Genomic DNA, 17,984 nt, shown 5'->3' on the forward strand with positions numbered 1-17,984 from the left:
TCCTCAGAATTCCACACAGTGTTGAGAAGTTTGGAGTCACAAAGTGGGAAGTTGGAATGCAGGGACATGGAGAAAAATAGATGATAATTTACACAGGTCACAATCAAGTCCCTGTCCTCTTCATCAATCAACATCCTCATTATCGTCCTCCGCATCATTATCCTCATTGTCCTCATCATCCACGTCCTCATCATCATCGTCCTCATCATCCACATCCTCATCATCACCATCCTACTCATCATCATCATCGTGCCTCATCCTCATCGTCCTCATCATCCACGTCCTCATCATCATCGTCCTCATCATCATTGTCCTCATCATCCACGTCCTCATCATCATCGTCCTCATCATCCACATCCTCATCATCATCGTCATCATCATTGTCCTCATCATCATCGTCCTCATCATCATCGTCCTCATCATCATCGTCCTCATCATCATCGTCCTCATCATGAAACTACTCCTTGTCTTCGTTCATAAGATGTACACAAACAGGTGGGACATTTCTCTCTGTCCTATCTTTTTCATTCCATCACCCTCTTGCAAGTAAGCATTTTGTCGGATGGTGTACAACGTGTATCCTGTACATAGACTAATACAACTTGAAACTCTCCTCCAGCCGTCCCCTCCCAGATTCTGGGGACATGGGTCTGTTCTCAGCACGGCACAGCAGTGGCCCTTGCCTCCGCACTCTGGAACAAGTAAACAGGCCTGTTCTTTATAGCTTTTACACGTCAATCCTCCAGCACATTCTCTTCATGTCCAAGTGCTGTAGGGCTGACATGCATCATTAATGAGCACTCAGTTAATCTAGTGATCCATACCAGAATCCTCTCTTGCTCTCTTGGTCTCTCTCTCAATTAGCTAGCTGGGCCATGGCAGATAGACCTGGGACAGAGAGGAACAATGTGGAGGAGAGGAAGATGAGAGAGAGAGGTAAAGAGAGAAAACATTTAAAAAGAAAGAGATAGAGCTGGAATTGCAAACGTATTGATGGAGCGGGGGACCAACTTTTAAAGTGGTCTGAATTAACTTTTCTAGAGGATGTATGTTTTATTGTGATGTATGGAGACTTTAGGCTACGGTAGACGACATCGGCTAATACAACAGTGCTGTGATTGGGTCCCACTGGAGTGAAAGCCTCACACACCATAACAAATGTCTAACTGATTCAGTGGATTAAACTTTGCGCTGTACTGTAACAATAGGGCATCAACTGACAACCCTTTCCTCTTGTGTTAGATAGGTGGGTTAATGGAGAGGACAGTAGACCTGTCCCTGAATCCCTCCTGTGTTCCCCAGTGCTTTAAAACGTCCTGCTTCACTAAAACACCACCAATACTGTAACTGCATGTACATCCTGTCCAGGTCGCCTTACAGATCTGACCTCATGCATATTTTAGTGCTCTTCGCCCCCAAACCTGTCCTGTAATGACGTTTCCCTGTGAACCATTCTGTTCCAGTGTACATCCTTGTCCCATGTTAGGGCAGAGGTGCTTAAGACCGCCACATCCTCTCTCTCTGCCTCTTTCTGTCAGCCCCCCCCCCCCCCCCCCCCATCTCTGACATGCCTGTCCCTTGGGACCTGGGGGGGGATGCTGCCCACTGCCCCACTTTGGCACCTGCGGAGCCAGGTCAAGTACACAGGATCCCTCCATCTCCCTCTGCTATGGGAGAGAGGAATAGCCCCCTTCCAGCTTTGTATCTATAATTTGTGCTGTCAGTCAATGAAATATTTACCAGGAACCCTAAAGGCAATTACATTAAAGAGTGTGGTTAGACACCCCATTCCCCTCAGCAGCCCCCTCCACGTGAACCTGCCGATTTGGTGAATGGTTACAATCTACAACCTTAGTTTTTTATACACCATCAATAATTCAACCTGCTTAAAAAAGAGGGGAAAATGGGAGGAAAGAGACAGAGGGGATTAAGGGGGAGGTGTGTGTGTGTGTGTGTGTGTGTGTGTGTGTGTGTGTGTGTGTGTGTGTGTGTGTGTGTGTGTGTGTGTGTGTGTGTGTGTGTGTGTGTGTGTGTGTGTGTGTGTGTGCGTGTGTGCGTGTGTGTGTGTGTGTGCTCTTTGAAATTAGTCCATTTGCTTACCGTTAGCAGAAATGTGGTCTTGTGGCAATGTCTTTACTCTATTGTTGAGAGGTGGACTGTATAGCCCCTCTCTGCCCCCCCCCCCTTTCTAATGACATACTGTAATGTAACCACACACACACAAACACAACATTCATGGAATGGTGAGTGCAAAAATACTGTAGTTGTCATATTTCAGAATGTTAAGTGCTTTAAAATAAACAAACAATGAAAATGGAAGAACATAAACTGTTATTGTAGTGTTTATGCTATGAGAAAGCCATGAAGGAGGGAGGGAGGGAGGGAGGGAGGGAGGGAGGGAGGGAGGGAGGGAGGGAGGGAGGGAAGGAAGGAAGGAAAGAAAGAAAGAAAGAAAGAAAGAAAAGAAAAGAAAGAAAAGAAAGAAAGAAAGAAAGAAAGAAAGAAAGAAAGAAAGAAAGAAAGAAAGAAAGAAAGAAAGAAAGAAAGAGGGAAAGAGGGAAAGAGGGAAAGAGGGAAAGAGGGAAAGAGGGAAAAAAGAAGGGCGGGACAGAATGGACAGAGAGACAGTGAGCTGGCAGAAGAGTAAGGGCCCATTAAGAAACACTTTGGTATTTCAAGCAGATGCCAGAGCAGTATGATTCAGGACCAGAGCAGTGTGATTCAGGACCAGAGCAGTGTGATTCAGGACCAGAGCAGTAAGATTCAGGACCAGAGCAGTATGATTCAGGACCAGAGCAGTAGGATTCAGGACCAGAGCAGTATGATTCAGGACCAGAGCAGTGTGATTCAGGACCAGAGCAGTGTGATTCAGGACCAGAGCGGTAGGATTCAGGACCAGAGCAGTATGATTCAGGACCAGAGCAGTGTGATTCAGGACCAGAGCAGTGTGATTCAGGACCAGAGCAGTATGATTCAGGACCAGAGCAGTGTGATTCAGGACCAGAGCAGTATGATTCAGGACCAGAGCAGTGTGACTCGGGACCAGAGCAGTGTGACTCGGGACCAGAGCAGTGTGACTCGGGACCAGAGCAGTATGATTCGGGACCAGAGCAGTGTGACTCGGGACCAGAGCAGTGTGACTCGGGACCAGAGCAGTGTGACTCGGGACCAGAGCAGTGTGACTCGGGACCAGAGCAGTTTGACTCGGGACCAGAGCAGTGTGATTCAGGACCAGAGCCGTGTGACTCGGGACCAGAGCAGTATGATTCAGGACCAGAGCAGTGTGACTCGGGACCAGAGCAGTGTGATTCGGGACCAGAGCAGTGTGACTCGGGACCATAGCAGTGTGACTCGGGACCAGAGCAGTATGATTCAGGACCAGAGCAGTGTGACTCGGGATCAGAGAAGTGTGATTTGGGACCAGCGCAGGTTCTCTCTCTCTCTCTCTCTCTCTCTCTCTCTCTATCTCTCTCTCTCTCTCTCACCAACACACATATGTGATGTTGACAGTGGGGCTGGCAGGCAATGGGTGTTAGCAGGATTATTTACACAGTCATAATTTACAGCTGAGAGCAAGAGATCAGGATCATGACGTAAATGTGCTTGTGTATTTTTTTACTTCTGCCTGCCTCTCTGCTCCATTCTGCCAATCCAAGTGTCTATTTATGTCTGTGTGTGTTTCTCTGCCTTTTAAGTCATTCTCTTTGTTTGTCCATCAGTCTATCCCTCTCTCCCTGTCCGTCTGTCTGCTCCTCTACAGCTGGGCGGTCCACAGCCAACAGCCTAGCCTGTCTGTCTGTCCCAGAGGAAAGCCTCTCCCAGTGGAGGTGATGTATATTTGATGAGCGGGTGCCGCAGTCCTGCCGGAGAGGAGAGACATTTGCTGGGGGACAATGGCTGCAGCCTGAGCCTGCTGCACCCCGACTGACACCATCACCACACTCAGGTTTCTGTTTCTGACTCACAGTCACATAGACTCCCTGTCCTATTATGGGGCCTACGCTCTGACAAGGCTGGGGTTTCACAGTTCTCTCTGTGTCTCTCTGACACGCACATGCAGGTCTGAGGTTTCAGATCCCCAATTAGAGCGATGGACGAAGCACAGACAAGTAGATTTTTTAATAATACAGGAAGACTTCTTGTTGCACTTTTTCTTTCTGGTGCCTGGTGCTTGTTTCAATGGACACCAAATAAATGACCAGGTCATTGCTACTGTACATAACTATTGTTTCAGCATGTCATTTATATGACAAACACCAGGTAAACAGCACATTGTAAGCATAACAAGAAATGTATATAGAATCTCTCTATAAAAGTTCACTATTTGGTTTTCCAGAGGTTGTCTCATTACTGACATGATGTGTATAGGAGCAAATGTCAGGAGGAAAGCCCTAGTTCTGTAAATGGGGTCCCTAGGAGAGCCCTACCCCACCAGGGGAAGGGAAAGACAAGTGCAGGGTGGGGGAACCATGCCTAGAGTGGGGGTCTATCTCCATCACCTCAGCCTTCTGGATATACACTGTGATTGACAGGTCTTGCTCCTTTGACCTGAGGTTCAACAGTAAAAATGTCATCATCCTCTCTGTGCTTCATATCCATTCTGACCTGTTTATTCTTTAATTGGGGATCCATACTGTGGTTCGAGCCACAAAGTAAATGAGCAATGATTAATTGATGTATTAATTGCTAGGAAAGCAAGGGAAAGGTGTCAGGGAGGATTATTGTGTGTGGTCGTCCATCTATTATTGATTTAAAACAGGAGCCTCTCTGAATCCACTGTTCACTGGAGTTATTTCACTGGTATGATATTGGTATTTAATTTAGCTTTGGATATTACAAATGACTTTTCTTCACCTCATGCCATTTTAACTCAAATGCAGGGACTAAAAGTACTTTTTTCATTCGAGCTTTGAATGCTAATTTGAAATTAAAAAAGCTTATGATGAGGTTATTACAGAAATTGGGAAATAGAATTAAATCCATTCTTATCCATCAGAAAACACAGCAACCTGCGCAACGCGTGGTGGGCGTGTTGTCCGTATGACAACCAGCCAATACCATTGCACCTGTCAAAATCCAGACTCCAAACGCATTGCATTGGAGTGGGTGGTGGTTTTGCCCTCAAGAGGTGTGGCTACACACACATTTCCCAGTAACATTTGGAGACAATAGGGAAAGGAGGGGGCGATTACCCATCTTTGGGGCGGGGCCAGTAAGACGTTATTTAATAGGTGGCTGCTAGGTATCCATACTACATACAGCCATTTACAGCCAAAAGCAGAGGAGTCTGACTGGATAGAGAGAGATCTACAGGGGACAGGAGGTTTAAACCTGTCATCATTACCATCACTACCATCACCTCAACCAACCAACCGACCGACCATTCTATCAATTTGTTTAATCCTGAGACGATTCTAGTGACAACGGACCAACACGGAGCAAAACGAGGAAGACGGACAACGACCCTCACTAACTTCTGCAATCATGATGTCAATGAACAGCAAACAACCTTTCAGTATGCACCCCATACTGCACGAGCCCAAATACACGCCTCTGCAATCGACCTCAGAGGCCATCCGGAGGGCATGCATGCCCACTCACTCGGTGAGTTATCGTCACATCCAAATGATCCAATTAGCAATAATGAAAAGTAGCCTTAAATGAAGGCGAGCATGCATGGGATATGGAGAATTGGGTGAACCAGAGCGCTAAACGCTTATATATTATATGCCAAATAATGTGATTTGCCTGATCAGATATTTCGTCAAACTCTTCTCATTCCAAGGTGCAGAGAAATGATTTATCTTGAAAGATTCATCCTTAACGAATAATCAAATGTGACGGTTGAATATTTGGATGATACTAGGCTGATATAGTCTTTGAGTGATATGAAATTAACTCATCCGTTTGGATATTTGGACAATTTATTTCAAGAAATGTGCCTTATTAACCGTTCCCCTCTCTGCCTCACCTGTTCCTCTCCATCTCACAGCTGCAGAGCAACATCTTCGCCGGCTTCGATGAGACTTTACTGCAGAGGGCGGAAGCGCTGGCAGCGGTGGATATCGCAAAGAGCCACCCTTATAAACCAGACGCGACCTACCACACCATGACCACGATGACCAGCATGGCCTGCACCCCCACCTCATCCTCGGCCCACCTCCACCACCCGTCCGTGCTCACCTCGCACCACCACCACCATCACCCCCATCACCAGGGCTCTCAGGGTCTGGATGGCGACCTGCTGGACCACCTGACCCCCGGCATGTCCGTCTCCCTGGGAGGGATGCCCGGCTCCGACGTTTGCTCCACTGCCTCCCATCCACACGCTCACATGTCCGCCATAAATCACATGCAGCAGCACCACCACCACCAACAGGCAATGAACATGCACCCCCACAGCATGGGCTCGCACACCTCGCTGGGCGGCGGCGTGGACTCAGAGCCAGACCCCCGGGAGCTGGAGTCGTTTGCAGAGCGGTTCAAGCAGAGGCGGATCAAGCTGGGGGTGACGCAGGCGGACGTGGGCTCGGCCCTGGCGAACCTTAAAATCCCCGGGGTCGGTTGCCTCAGTCAGAGCACGATATGCCGGTTCGAATCCCTCACCTTGTCTCATAACAACATGGTGGCCCTGAAACCCATCCTGGAAGCGTGGCTGGAGGAGGCGGAGAGGGCGCAGCGGGAGAAAATGACCAAGCCAGAGATTTTCAACGGAGGAGACAAGAAGAGAAAACGTACCTCCATCGCTGCGCCCGAGAAGCGCTCCTTGGAGGCATATTTCGCCGTGCAGCCGAGGCCCTCGTCTGAGAAGATTGCAGCAATAGCCGAGAAACTGGACCTGAAAAAGAACGTGGTCAGGGTGTGGTTTTGCAATCAGAGGCAAAAGCAGAAAAGGATGAAGTTTTCTGCGACACACTAGGAAAATACAGAGCAAAACTTTCCTCGAATAGACAAATCCGAAGCAAATAGGCAAACGGCTACGGTCCATCGAGGCTAGCAGACAAGATGGGTTTCGTTCTTTTGAATTGGGATAAAGACTTGACAACCAACATCCACCGAGGCAAAACGTATACCTTTTGAAATTGAAAACTGAACATCGATAAATACAATACAGTGAAATAGGAGATCGACATCATTATACTCCATGGAGGCGGAAAAGAGAAAACCCACCTCTTAACTCATGGCAATTATTGTACAAAAATGGAAATCGAATAATAATTGTTATTATTCTCTTGAGTCAGAATAACTATTTTATATTTATCATTGTACATATTTGTGAATAGGCTACATTTCACCTGTGTGTGAAGAGCGCATCGAATTCGTTCTTTTTTCAAAAACCGAATTGTTGTTTGCAGAAGATAACTGATGCTTAAGGCGTAATGTTGTCATCATTGTATGTGTCTCAGAGATGGTTGGCTCTCCGTAACACGGGGGTATAGTTGTAATCATTCATTGCATGGTTTACTTGTAGGGCGTTAGCTGTGAGTTAATAGTTCTAAAAGCCCATCTGAATGCATTGCAATAAGAGAGCATACACACGGGCAATCGCACGTACACGCGGACATACACCGTATAGTCTACTATCTGTCTACCTCATTACGCTAGTGTTGGCACATTCATGGTCATTTTGGACTGTAGGAGTATAAAACACAAAAAACTAATCGTTTCTTCGTTTTTTTGTTTTATCCACGAAGTTATGGTTGAATTAGATGACTCACAGAAAGAAAACATGGTGTATGTCTGTACTAATTTCACTGCAATGATGCTTTGACAATCAAATTATTTTGAATAATTACTTTGTAAAACGTCCATTTTATGTCCTCACATGAAAACGAAAATATTTTTGTTCTTTTAAAAATTATTATTATTAATAATAATAATATTGGCAAATTAATGGAAATATTGGTTATGTTGTATTCCCAGAGTTCAGTGCACTTTGTAGATATTCTAAACATGAGGAATTGTTGACTTATTTATATTTTTTACCGTTTTACTTAGTTTGGTTTATTATTATTTACCTATTTATTTATTTTAACTTAACTTATTTAAAATACAACGTATATTTCATTTGTGAAGGTGTGCTTAAATGTGTCTGTGTAAGCGACAGAAACTAAAATAAACCATGCACGTTTTACCTCATCTTCTCCTATCAGTTTTTTTGAAGTAAATATATCAACAGTCTCAATTCGATGTCTGTTCGTCTGTTAGAATGGAGAGCATCTGGTTCTTTGAAATGGGAGAACACACTCGGGGTGGGAGGTTGACGGATCAGTTGTGGAACCATTTAAAGCTATTTCTGAGTGGGCTATGGACAGGACTTTATAAAAGCTACGTCAATGATCAAATCAAATGATCATATGAATGATTCAATTCGATGTTGATCAATGTTTACTTTATTATGCTCCTTTTTAATTCAGAATCAGTTTTTTTATTGATCTGATTGAATAAGAAATAACACTTAGTTAGAATAAGTCATCATTGGGAGGGCATATATTAGTCTAGGCTAGTCCATGTGTTATTATGACGTTACATTTTTCCCTAGTACCTATAGAAAATCCCACATCAAACGTTAAGAAGAAAACAATTTATTCCTCGGACGTCAAAATAACTTTGAAATAGACCCAAGAACGTAAGGACATCAGACCAAATACACTTTGCTTTGAATTATTTAAAGTTAAACTGAGGATGGCACCATAAAATGTTTAATAGTTTATTTATTCGTTGATGCAGTCAGATTCAGGCCAATAAGACTGGACTATCACTTTGAAGCAAAACAACATTTAGAGGAATGTTCAGAATGTAAAGTTTACTACAACCGTTGGAGTAAATGCATTGGTAATCAATCAATTATGAATACCAGCTTCTCATTTATTTTGACAAGTCCTTTCCACATGTGTGCATAATCATTGAGTCCCAGCTAGTTTATCCCGACCCTGCAGTCCGTGTGGAGCCTCTGCAGTCAGATGCGAAAGAAGAGAGACATGACAGACGTTGACAGACACAGTTTATCAGTCCAGAAAATGTCAGGGGTTCCAGGGCTCTCCCTCGTGTTCAGCAGGTGGTTTCATGCCTGTAAAACTCGTTATTAATGAATAATAAATACCAGCTGTTATGATACTATTGATTTTTGTATGTTTGTTAAGAAGGAGATCTCCTCGCGCAGAAGGAAATGGTAGTGTTGTCCAACACGCGCCTGGGTCCTCTCCCCTCGGAGCAATTCAATACAATCATTCTGTTAGCAGACGGAACTTTTTGCTGTGACACCTCAGGAGGGTTGCCACTAAGGACGAAATAGACTGAGATGAATGAGGAAATGTTACAATAGAAATAATGATACAAAAATAAAATTAAAAAACAGTGGCAGCATAATATCACTAACAGCAGCTACACTTAAGCAATACAATCAAAATAGCTTGTTGCAAAAGATATAGGCCTATGGAGCCACCCCAGATTTGTCCCCTAGGGGGCTTGGCAGCCCCTACATCTCAAAAATATGAATGAATATTTATCTTACAGTTAATTGAGTTAATAGCCCATAGCATTCCCAAGTTAGAGCTGAAAGTCTGACACCAGCGCCACTATCGCCAATATTGCTGCCATTTTAGGTTACTGGCATGTCAGATTAGCTCAATCGCCAATTTCTCAGCCTCTGAGTGTCACAGGAACACAACATTTTGACCGAATAACAAAACAATCATGACAACTTTCTATGAAAGACATTGATCAAAATAACTTTAAAAACATGAAAACAGGAAAGTCAATCAAATTTTACTAAATGCATGTTGTTAATTGTTTGTAATATCTGCTTATTTTGGGGAATTTGAATAATTTACTTGTGCGTTAGAGGTTAATTAAGGTTAATTAAATAAAAAGTGTTAGACAGTATCTTTACAACCATTATTAGCAATTTGGGGTAAAAAGAAAATACACCGTGTGGGCGCTTTTAAGAAAAACATATGTTGGCGCTTTTAAGGGTTATTTAAACTATTACTGGACTCCAAAGTTCTGGTATATGACAGGCTTTAAATGCAGACTTTTAATTCTGAATATTGCATTCAGGACAGAAACTCCTCACCCATAGCCTATAATGAATGTGCTTTCTCAATATTGACAAATATTTTGCCCTACTATCGAAAGGCATGTGCCGGTATGCTGACCTAACAAAGAATGTAGTACATCACTGCGTCAATTACTTATTTATAATTGAACTGTACTCCAATTGATGCGTATAAATTATATATAAATAACCATTTATAATCAAGGTTAGCTGTGGATCGAGTTTAACTGTTGGTGTTGGCTCTGGAACACCAAGTATAAGATATAAATTGAAGAATCGTGAATAATAGCTTTATCAAGCTATCTGGCAGTCATGCAGTTCAGGATGTAGCCTACAAAATGCTTAAAAAGATGATAAAAAATACAGTCATTTTTAGATCACTATACTCTGGCGCTCCGAGTCACTGTTCTAAAGTCATGGTGCTTGCTTGTTTCAGGGGTGACCTGGCCGCTCTTTAAAGGGAAATCCCACCCCTTTTCAAACTCATATTCATTATCTCCAGCACAATACCAGTGTCTACATTTGTGAAAAAGGCACATTTCGAGGTTTTGCAGAAACACATATAAAGTTCGAAAGTTATACCCCATGACGTCATCAAAAGTTAAACAGTGATTTTCAAAAGCTATATGATTCACGGTCACATGGGGAACAAGAAAATAGCCTCCCTCTGGCTACAAACTCATTGCAGGTTTTGAAAATCACTGTTAAAAAAAAACTTGAATCCTACCCTGTGATGTCACAGAAAAGCTTTTTTTATTACCTTTCTTCTTATCTTTTTAATCACAAATCATAGAAATGCGCTGTTTTCACATAGACACTGGTTTAGTGCTTGATATAGAATATGAGGTTGAAAAGTGGCGTAATTACCCTATAAGTACCCCACATAGGTTCATGTTTGTTTTTCATTTGTCCTATAGACCTAGGTAATTGTAGGCAGCCTATAGTAATGCTAGTTATATAGCCTATGATGTTATTAGCATATTCCGAGCCCTATTGCCCAAACCTGCACTGAGAACCCCGTTGATTCTATCCGAGGCCTAATTTGTCTCTGCCGAGTGGAGCAGATAGTCCTGGATGAGTGAATCCCAGGACAGTCCTCGTTAATTGTGTGACTTAAATAATTAACACGTGGAAGGCCTTATTGTCTCGTTTGTGTTTTCCTGTACAATCCAAAACAAGAGCATTGCTACGCAAATCAGATTCCTTCCGCTCAAACCGGCAGAGGCTGATGTGAACACACCGATAACTTTTGTCAGCCAATGTTGGTAAAGGGCACGCACACAACAACACACAGTTTCAAGCACATAGCTTCATCACCAATACACTGTATATGTTTATTTAGTATGATTAGGCCTAAAACACAGAATTGCTGATATTGGTATGTCTGGATGCAAGACCATTATATTACAAACATGATGCAATCAACTGCCGCTGCTGCACCTTCATATCCCACACTGATCGAATAATGTCTGCCAAACCTCAATGTGATGATCTGTTCATAGGGGAATTCAGGCTATACGGCTACACTCAGCTGAATACACCTGTCAGTCTACATCTTCAGATTCGCATGGCCTTTAAAAAGCATGTACATTATTTACTAACCATTCAAAGAAAATAACATAAGCCAATGATAGATGTCAAATATACGGAGTGAAAAACGACACTTTCAGTCTTGCGAGTGTATTTTGTAACAATGCATTATAAGGTATAAGACTGCGCAAACATATAAGCATATAATTCTACACGTTAGGATGCATCCCCCTGGTTCCTCTCTGACTAGTGTTTCCCATGAAGCGGAAAGCACATTTTCATAAATAGACCTTGGCCAAGCGCTGCGTATGAAATTTTAATGAAGCCCGAGTCTTGAGTGCAGCGCCAGGGCCTTGGAGATTCGTTGCTCTGTTACATTACTATGGCTTTCTCCTCGCTCGCAAACGCACACAGCAGCCACTGCTGAAGCGCGAGGCCGGCTTGCACTATTGACAGCCTGGTTAGGGGAGGGGGCTGATTTTCGGTATATTTCGAGTGTCTTTCTTAAGGGGCAGGCGGACACACACACACACACACACACACGTCATAGGAAGTGTTCAATCCCAGCGATGCAATATTTATCAGCGACGTTAATACATAAACCCCGCGTTCATCAGCTCGTTTGGGGGCTTGGGCCTACATTTAGGCAGGAACAAACACACTAAACGCGAATAATTTGGAAACCTGCACCATTGCTGCGAAGCCACGAGAACATGGAGGTTTTGCCTGTTGCGAGGGCAAGAAAGGAGGCGCATAGGCCTGGCACCACTATAACGCGCTGATAAAATGCTTTGCAGGAATGGAGGTGAGACTAAGTGGAGATCAAATTGATGTTGACAATATGAACAATCGAATATCTTTGTAGCGTTTTTTTGCCTCTGGTTCGAATAAGAGGGCATAAAATAAATAACAAATAGGGCCTATGAATAATTTGATCTCTCCCGAGCATGTCAAGACACGCAATATGCTGAAAATATGCATATTCGACAGCAATTAAAACATGGCGTCATAATAGGGAACATTGTATAGCAAATCAAGCCTAATTAACGTCAGGCGGCTGATCAAACGCGGGAGTTATGAGTTTTAATGGGCTCAGAACATCCCAAATAATGCTGAGGGAAACCTTATATGCGTCTCATTCTGAAAGAACAATGTCTTTATTGTAAATCAACAGATCTCGGGGAAATGAGGCCGTATTCCACTAGGACTAAAGCTGTAAACTGAGTAAACATTTAGTAGACGCTCTTATCCAGAGTGACTTACATGAGGAAGTATGGTAAAGTACCTTTCTCATGGGCACATAAAGAGATTTTTCACCTAGTCTGCTCGGGGATTCGAAACAGCGACCGGTTATTGGGCCGCTAAGCTATACCTGCCGACATACAACAGACAGATAAAATACAGTCACTGTAGAATGAATAAACTATAAGGAGGTACATGGATAAACGATTTGAACTACTTAATACTTATAATAATATAGCCTAACTAATATGAGGATCGCAAGCCTTTCAAATAATTAATTGAAGACATATTTCCGATTGGCCTAATAAAATGTCTTCCTTATCTCAAACTAAAGTGTACGCCATTGACATATCATAAGGCTATCTTTCAATTATGAATCATTTGAAAATATGTTCAATATTTCAAAACAATTTAAAACTGCAAAGATTCTGGGATACACAACATCAATTGATGACATGCTCTTAGTCTATGCATTCAAATAATGATATCAACAGCATAAAACACACAAGACTCCAACTCAATGACAATATATCTTTCTCTGCTATTCAAACAGGTTCAGATATTTAAGCCTTGGCTGGACTCTCGTTCAATGACCCGTGTGTGGAGCGTCCGCATTCTAGGTGAAGAGTTAAAGGCTTGGGAAGCATGTTGATTTCATGGGGATGGATTCGGGACTGCTCCGGAGTAATAGCATCTTTCCATACACACTGAAACTGGAGATCTTGCTTACTCCACAGACACTCTGCGAACCACATAGGCTGTAGGCCTAGCAGCATTCGCAAAGCAGGGATATAGTCAGTTACAGGGATGACTGAGTTTGGCCCATATAACAAGAAAGGTACATAAATGCTTAAATTAGTTATGTGGGCTAGAACTAAATATTTTTCAAGCAACACCACATTTTGTTTGCAGGTAAAAGTACATTAAAAGGGCTTTCAAATCATGTGTGTGGTTTTTTAAATATTTTTTAAAATTTTATTTTCAAATACATGAAAATATGCTGCACCAAACAAGTAAAATATAAAACAAAAATGAAGAGAATAAAGAACTAGGTGTGAAATAGATTTAGGCTAAATGTATTCAATATACGTAACATAATCTTAAAATATTAATAGAATAACAATACGAACTATTATTATTGCTATTATTAGTGCATGCATCAATATTGCTTGATATTGTCTAGATAATTCAGCACCTAGTTATAGCAACTATAAGACATGCTCCACACTGCCGACCAGTGACAGCAACGTGCTGCAGGTGCTGGAACGAACTTCAGGTAAATAAACACACACACACACACACACACACACACACACACACACACACACACACACACACACACACACACACACACACACACACACACACACACACACACACACACACACACACACACACACACACACGAATAAATATTTTTAGAATCATTCTATAATATATAATAGAATAAAGTATATTATATCCTTATTCCTCGTGGCCAGTCACCATTAAAACAACTTCCACGCTCTTCATGTCACTTAACATACGATAAAGTGAATACATCATGGAGGTGGTGCGGCAGGTAGCGTAGTGGTTAGCGCGAGCCGCCAAGGTAAAACAAATCTGTCGCTCTGCCCCTAAACAAGGCACTGTTCCCCGGTAAACCGTCTTTGCAAAAAATAATTTGTTCATAACTGACTTGCCTAGTTGAAAACAGGTGCAACTTTAAGTTTGTTCCACCTGAGTCAGAGACCACTATGATGACACACCAAATGTGTTTGATGGATCGTGGGAAAAGAGCAGGAATAGGCTTTTGTAGCTTTTCCAAGCAATGTCCTCCAATGGTGCGACTGCTGTCGGCATCCAAAGATTATCCAACTTGAAAAAACGCTTGGAGGTAAGGATGACAGCAGTGGCGTAGTCTATGGCGATAAGGATATAATTTATTATTGATCTCTACATAACGCATTGATGTGAATCACCCCGCTGCTCTCTAATTTAGCTTTTTTGCGCCTTACGGATTGTGGATGGCTGTTCACAAATCTAAATGTATCGAAAAGTTTAAGCTAAAAGTTTAATCATTGTTTTTGAAAGGAGTGGACAGCCAGTGAAAAATGCGCTCTTGCAACAGCTGCATCGTGTGGATCCCAGCCTATGGAATGAAAGTAGGGCTTTTATTACTCAATCTAACTAATGCCGATTAAAAACAAATACACCCATAGACCTAACGGACACATGCTCAAACTCACACACTTTGATAGACTTAAAGGGACAGTCTGTAGTTGCTACATCCATTTTTTACTTATAAATGACATATATTAATGTGAAGATATAATTTCATCTTATTATTTATTAGTAAAAAAAACAGTAGATTGCGATGAGTTAGAAGAACACATAACCAACCCATAAAGTACAATTTAACGTGCATGTATGGCCAGCTATGTCAACTTCATAACATTGATTATCCTGCAATAGATGTCGTTCAATTGGTAACACACCCTTTTGTCTTCTTCTAAAAAGTAATCTAAAAGTAACTGAATGTAATCAGATTACGTTAATGAGTTTGGGTAATCCAAAAGTTACGTTCCTGATTACAATTTTGGACAGATAACTAGTAACTGTAACGGATTACATTTAGAAAGTAACCTGCCCAACCCGGCCTATAGGCAGGTCTATGATTAAATTCAAGAACGTTTCTGATGTCGAGTACTAAAAGGCCTATGAATGTCCAGGTAAACCTTTAAGAATAAACATATTCGATTATTTAAATATGGATGCATTGTACAACATAATAAGTAATTAATGTCAACGAATATCTTCTGCTACAATGTAATTTAGGTGGGTTGGCTAAAAACTCTTACCGGATGCTGCTTTATCTGGTTATAATAGAATGCTTACTCTTCATTGGTAACCCATCTTATAATGCACTCTATTTGATCAATTTGAATATTATAACCTAACATTTCTGAAAACGTATGAATTAGCTAGGCTTTCTACATATGTAGGCTACTTATTATGGTTGCAGTTAAAAATATTTCTGTATCACAGGCAAAAATTAGCAACCACATAAATCCCCAAAGCAGCCCAAATATTTTAACCCGAAAGGCAATGTGACTAAAAAAAAACTAATCTAAATTTTAACTCCGATTGAATTTTAAGAAATGTGTTGAAAGTTCAAAGAAATGTGTATAGCCTTCTAATCATATGTCATAAATAATGTATTATAAACTGACAAGATGCTCCAGTCTACCACCGTCCAGTGCAACATAAACCCGTTTACAGCCGGACACCAGCTAAACACATCCGTTTAGTTAAAGTACAATTTTAATGAAATGAAATTAATTGAGGATGGTAATTTCTGGTTAAGCATCTCGGAGTAAATAGATACAGTGAGGACTGACATCCTCCTCTCATGTGCTGAAAGGCCATGCTATCTCAGGGCAATCGATACAAATTCAATGAGCTGCTAAAGGAATGTTCAAGGGTTAGCAGGCACATAACCATGTACATGAAAATATAGGTTATATACTGTAGATAATTACACATATCAACATTAAAATAACGTCCTATTATTTAAAACATATATTAGGTTATTTACATACATCTCTATAAGAATGTTTAAAATGAGAAAATCATGATATCACTATCCGATTGAATAGAAAAATAGCAGATATAAACAATAATTACAGTTTCAATCGGTACTCTTTAAACGCACCACACTGACAGAACCCAGCACTGTGTGTGTGTGTGTATGTGTGGGTCTGTGTAAGGAGCTATGTGTACGGGGCTGTGAGGGGGGTGGGTATTCGTTCTCTGTTGGCCACATTTCTCTGCCCTATATATTTCCGCCTCGCTTCCCATAGGGAGAGCCCAGCTCATCCAGCCCAGGCCAGCCCGGCCCGCCTGCTTTCCTCTGCCTCTGCACTGCTCTCAGCTAGAGGGAGAGCTGACCGGTTGAAGAAGCGCTACTTTCTTGTCTCCGTGATGAATAATGCAGAACTCGGAGGCCAGCAAATTTCCAGTGAAATACCAATTTGATTAACCAATGTTTCCACCCTCCGCCAGCTCCACTCAGTGCAGGGGAGTGGGACAGGATCAGCAAGCACAGCAATTAAAAGAGGAGAGCCGCGTGGTCAGCGCAGGGTCAGCGGAAGATACGGCCAAGTACTGTACACACAAATACTGCTCTTTTACATATATCTATCATAACAACCTGCTCTGACAAAATAATAGGCCTACACTGAGTCCATACCACCACAGTAACAGCATTAAAAGCACTGTTCATTTAGCAATTCAATGGTTTGAGAAGATGTAAGAATTTTGAGGTGTTCCTTTGCATTTGGGAAAAGGGTAATACGTCTTTGTAAATTGAATGTATACTCACTTCTTCAGACCCCACTACACCACTGGTAGGCCAGCCCGTCGATGATGGGATGGAAAAGGTTATTTGGTATGCTTCCAACCCCGACTCATACCTCTATATGAAAGACATATCTGAAACCTGACGACTAGAAAAAAACACGAAGAAAATATAATTGGGCTAAAGAAAATTGACAAGGCTTTGGCAAATTAGTGAGGTTTGAGAACAAAGTCATGAAGGTCTAATTTAAAAAGCCTTGTATCCGAGTCGTTTGCATCTTGAAATGTGAGTCTGAGGTCTGATGAGGCATCTGACTATCTTGGGATGGATGATTTATACATATAAAAAGGTAATTCTGGCATGGAACCCCACCGTTGGTGATTCAATACCAATCTTACATTTCGTTTTAGTTGCATCAGCATCGTGCAAATCTGAAACCGCTTTAAAATGACATTTAATATCTTTGAATATGTAGTGAAGTTTTATTCTAATTCTTTGCTCCCCCAAAAAACTAACATTGCAAAGTGAGTCAATCGAATGTAATAGGCCCAATGTTAGTCCTCGGTTATGGTGATGCTCATGAAACACAACCAAGAGACACATTTCACTCAAAATAAAGACTACCTAAACTACCTGTCCATAGCTCACATTGTAAAGTCATTATTTTACACAAGTGCTCTGTAGCTTATAGGCCAACATAAAACGTACACCTGGAAAACAGATATGAGCTATAGAGTTACTGAGGTCACCTCGGACAGGGACCATGTAGATACACAACAAACAACACCAGAATAAACAGGTCGAATGGAGGGATGT

The 17,984-nt window shown here is 41.9% G+C and overlaps 1 protein-coding gene across 1 annotated transcript; it reads left to right on the forward strand.

Moving 5' to 3' along the window:
• Positions 1-5,250: 5,250 nt before the first annotated feature.
• On the forward strand, positions 5,251-8,139 carry LOC109875620 (brain-specific homeobox/POU domain protein 3-like). Its single transcript, XM_020467999.2, has 2 exons — positions 5,251-5,604; positions 5,993-8,139. The coding sequence occupies exons 1-2, from the start codon at positions 5,485-5,487 to the stop codon at positions 6,917-6,919; spliced, it is 1,047 nt and encodes a 348-aa protein (XP_020323588.1). The 5' UTR covers positions 5,251-5,484; the 3' UTR covers positions 6,920-8,139.
• The last annotated feature ends 9,845 nt before the right edge of the window (positions 8,140-17,984 follow it).

The sequence above is a fragment of the Oncorhynchus kisutch genome, linkage group LG28 (assembly GCF_002021735.2).
Source record: "Oncorhynchus kisutch isolate 150728-3 linkage group LG28, Okis_V2, whole genome shotgun sequence".
NCBI lineage: Eukaryota > Metazoa > Chordata > Actinopteri > Salmoniformes > Salmonidae > Oncorhynchus > Oncorhynchus kisutch.

Bases quoted from the DNA above. Each gene is read 5' to 3' on its own strand.
- LOC109875620 (XM_020467999.2), top strand. From the start codon at position 5,485: ATGATGTCAATGAACAGCAAACAACCTTTCAGTATGCACCCCATACTG. The intron at 5,605-5,992 runs GTGAGTTATCGT...TCCATCTCACAG, and splicing joins CATGCATGCCCACTCACTCG to CTGCAGAGCAACATCTTCGC.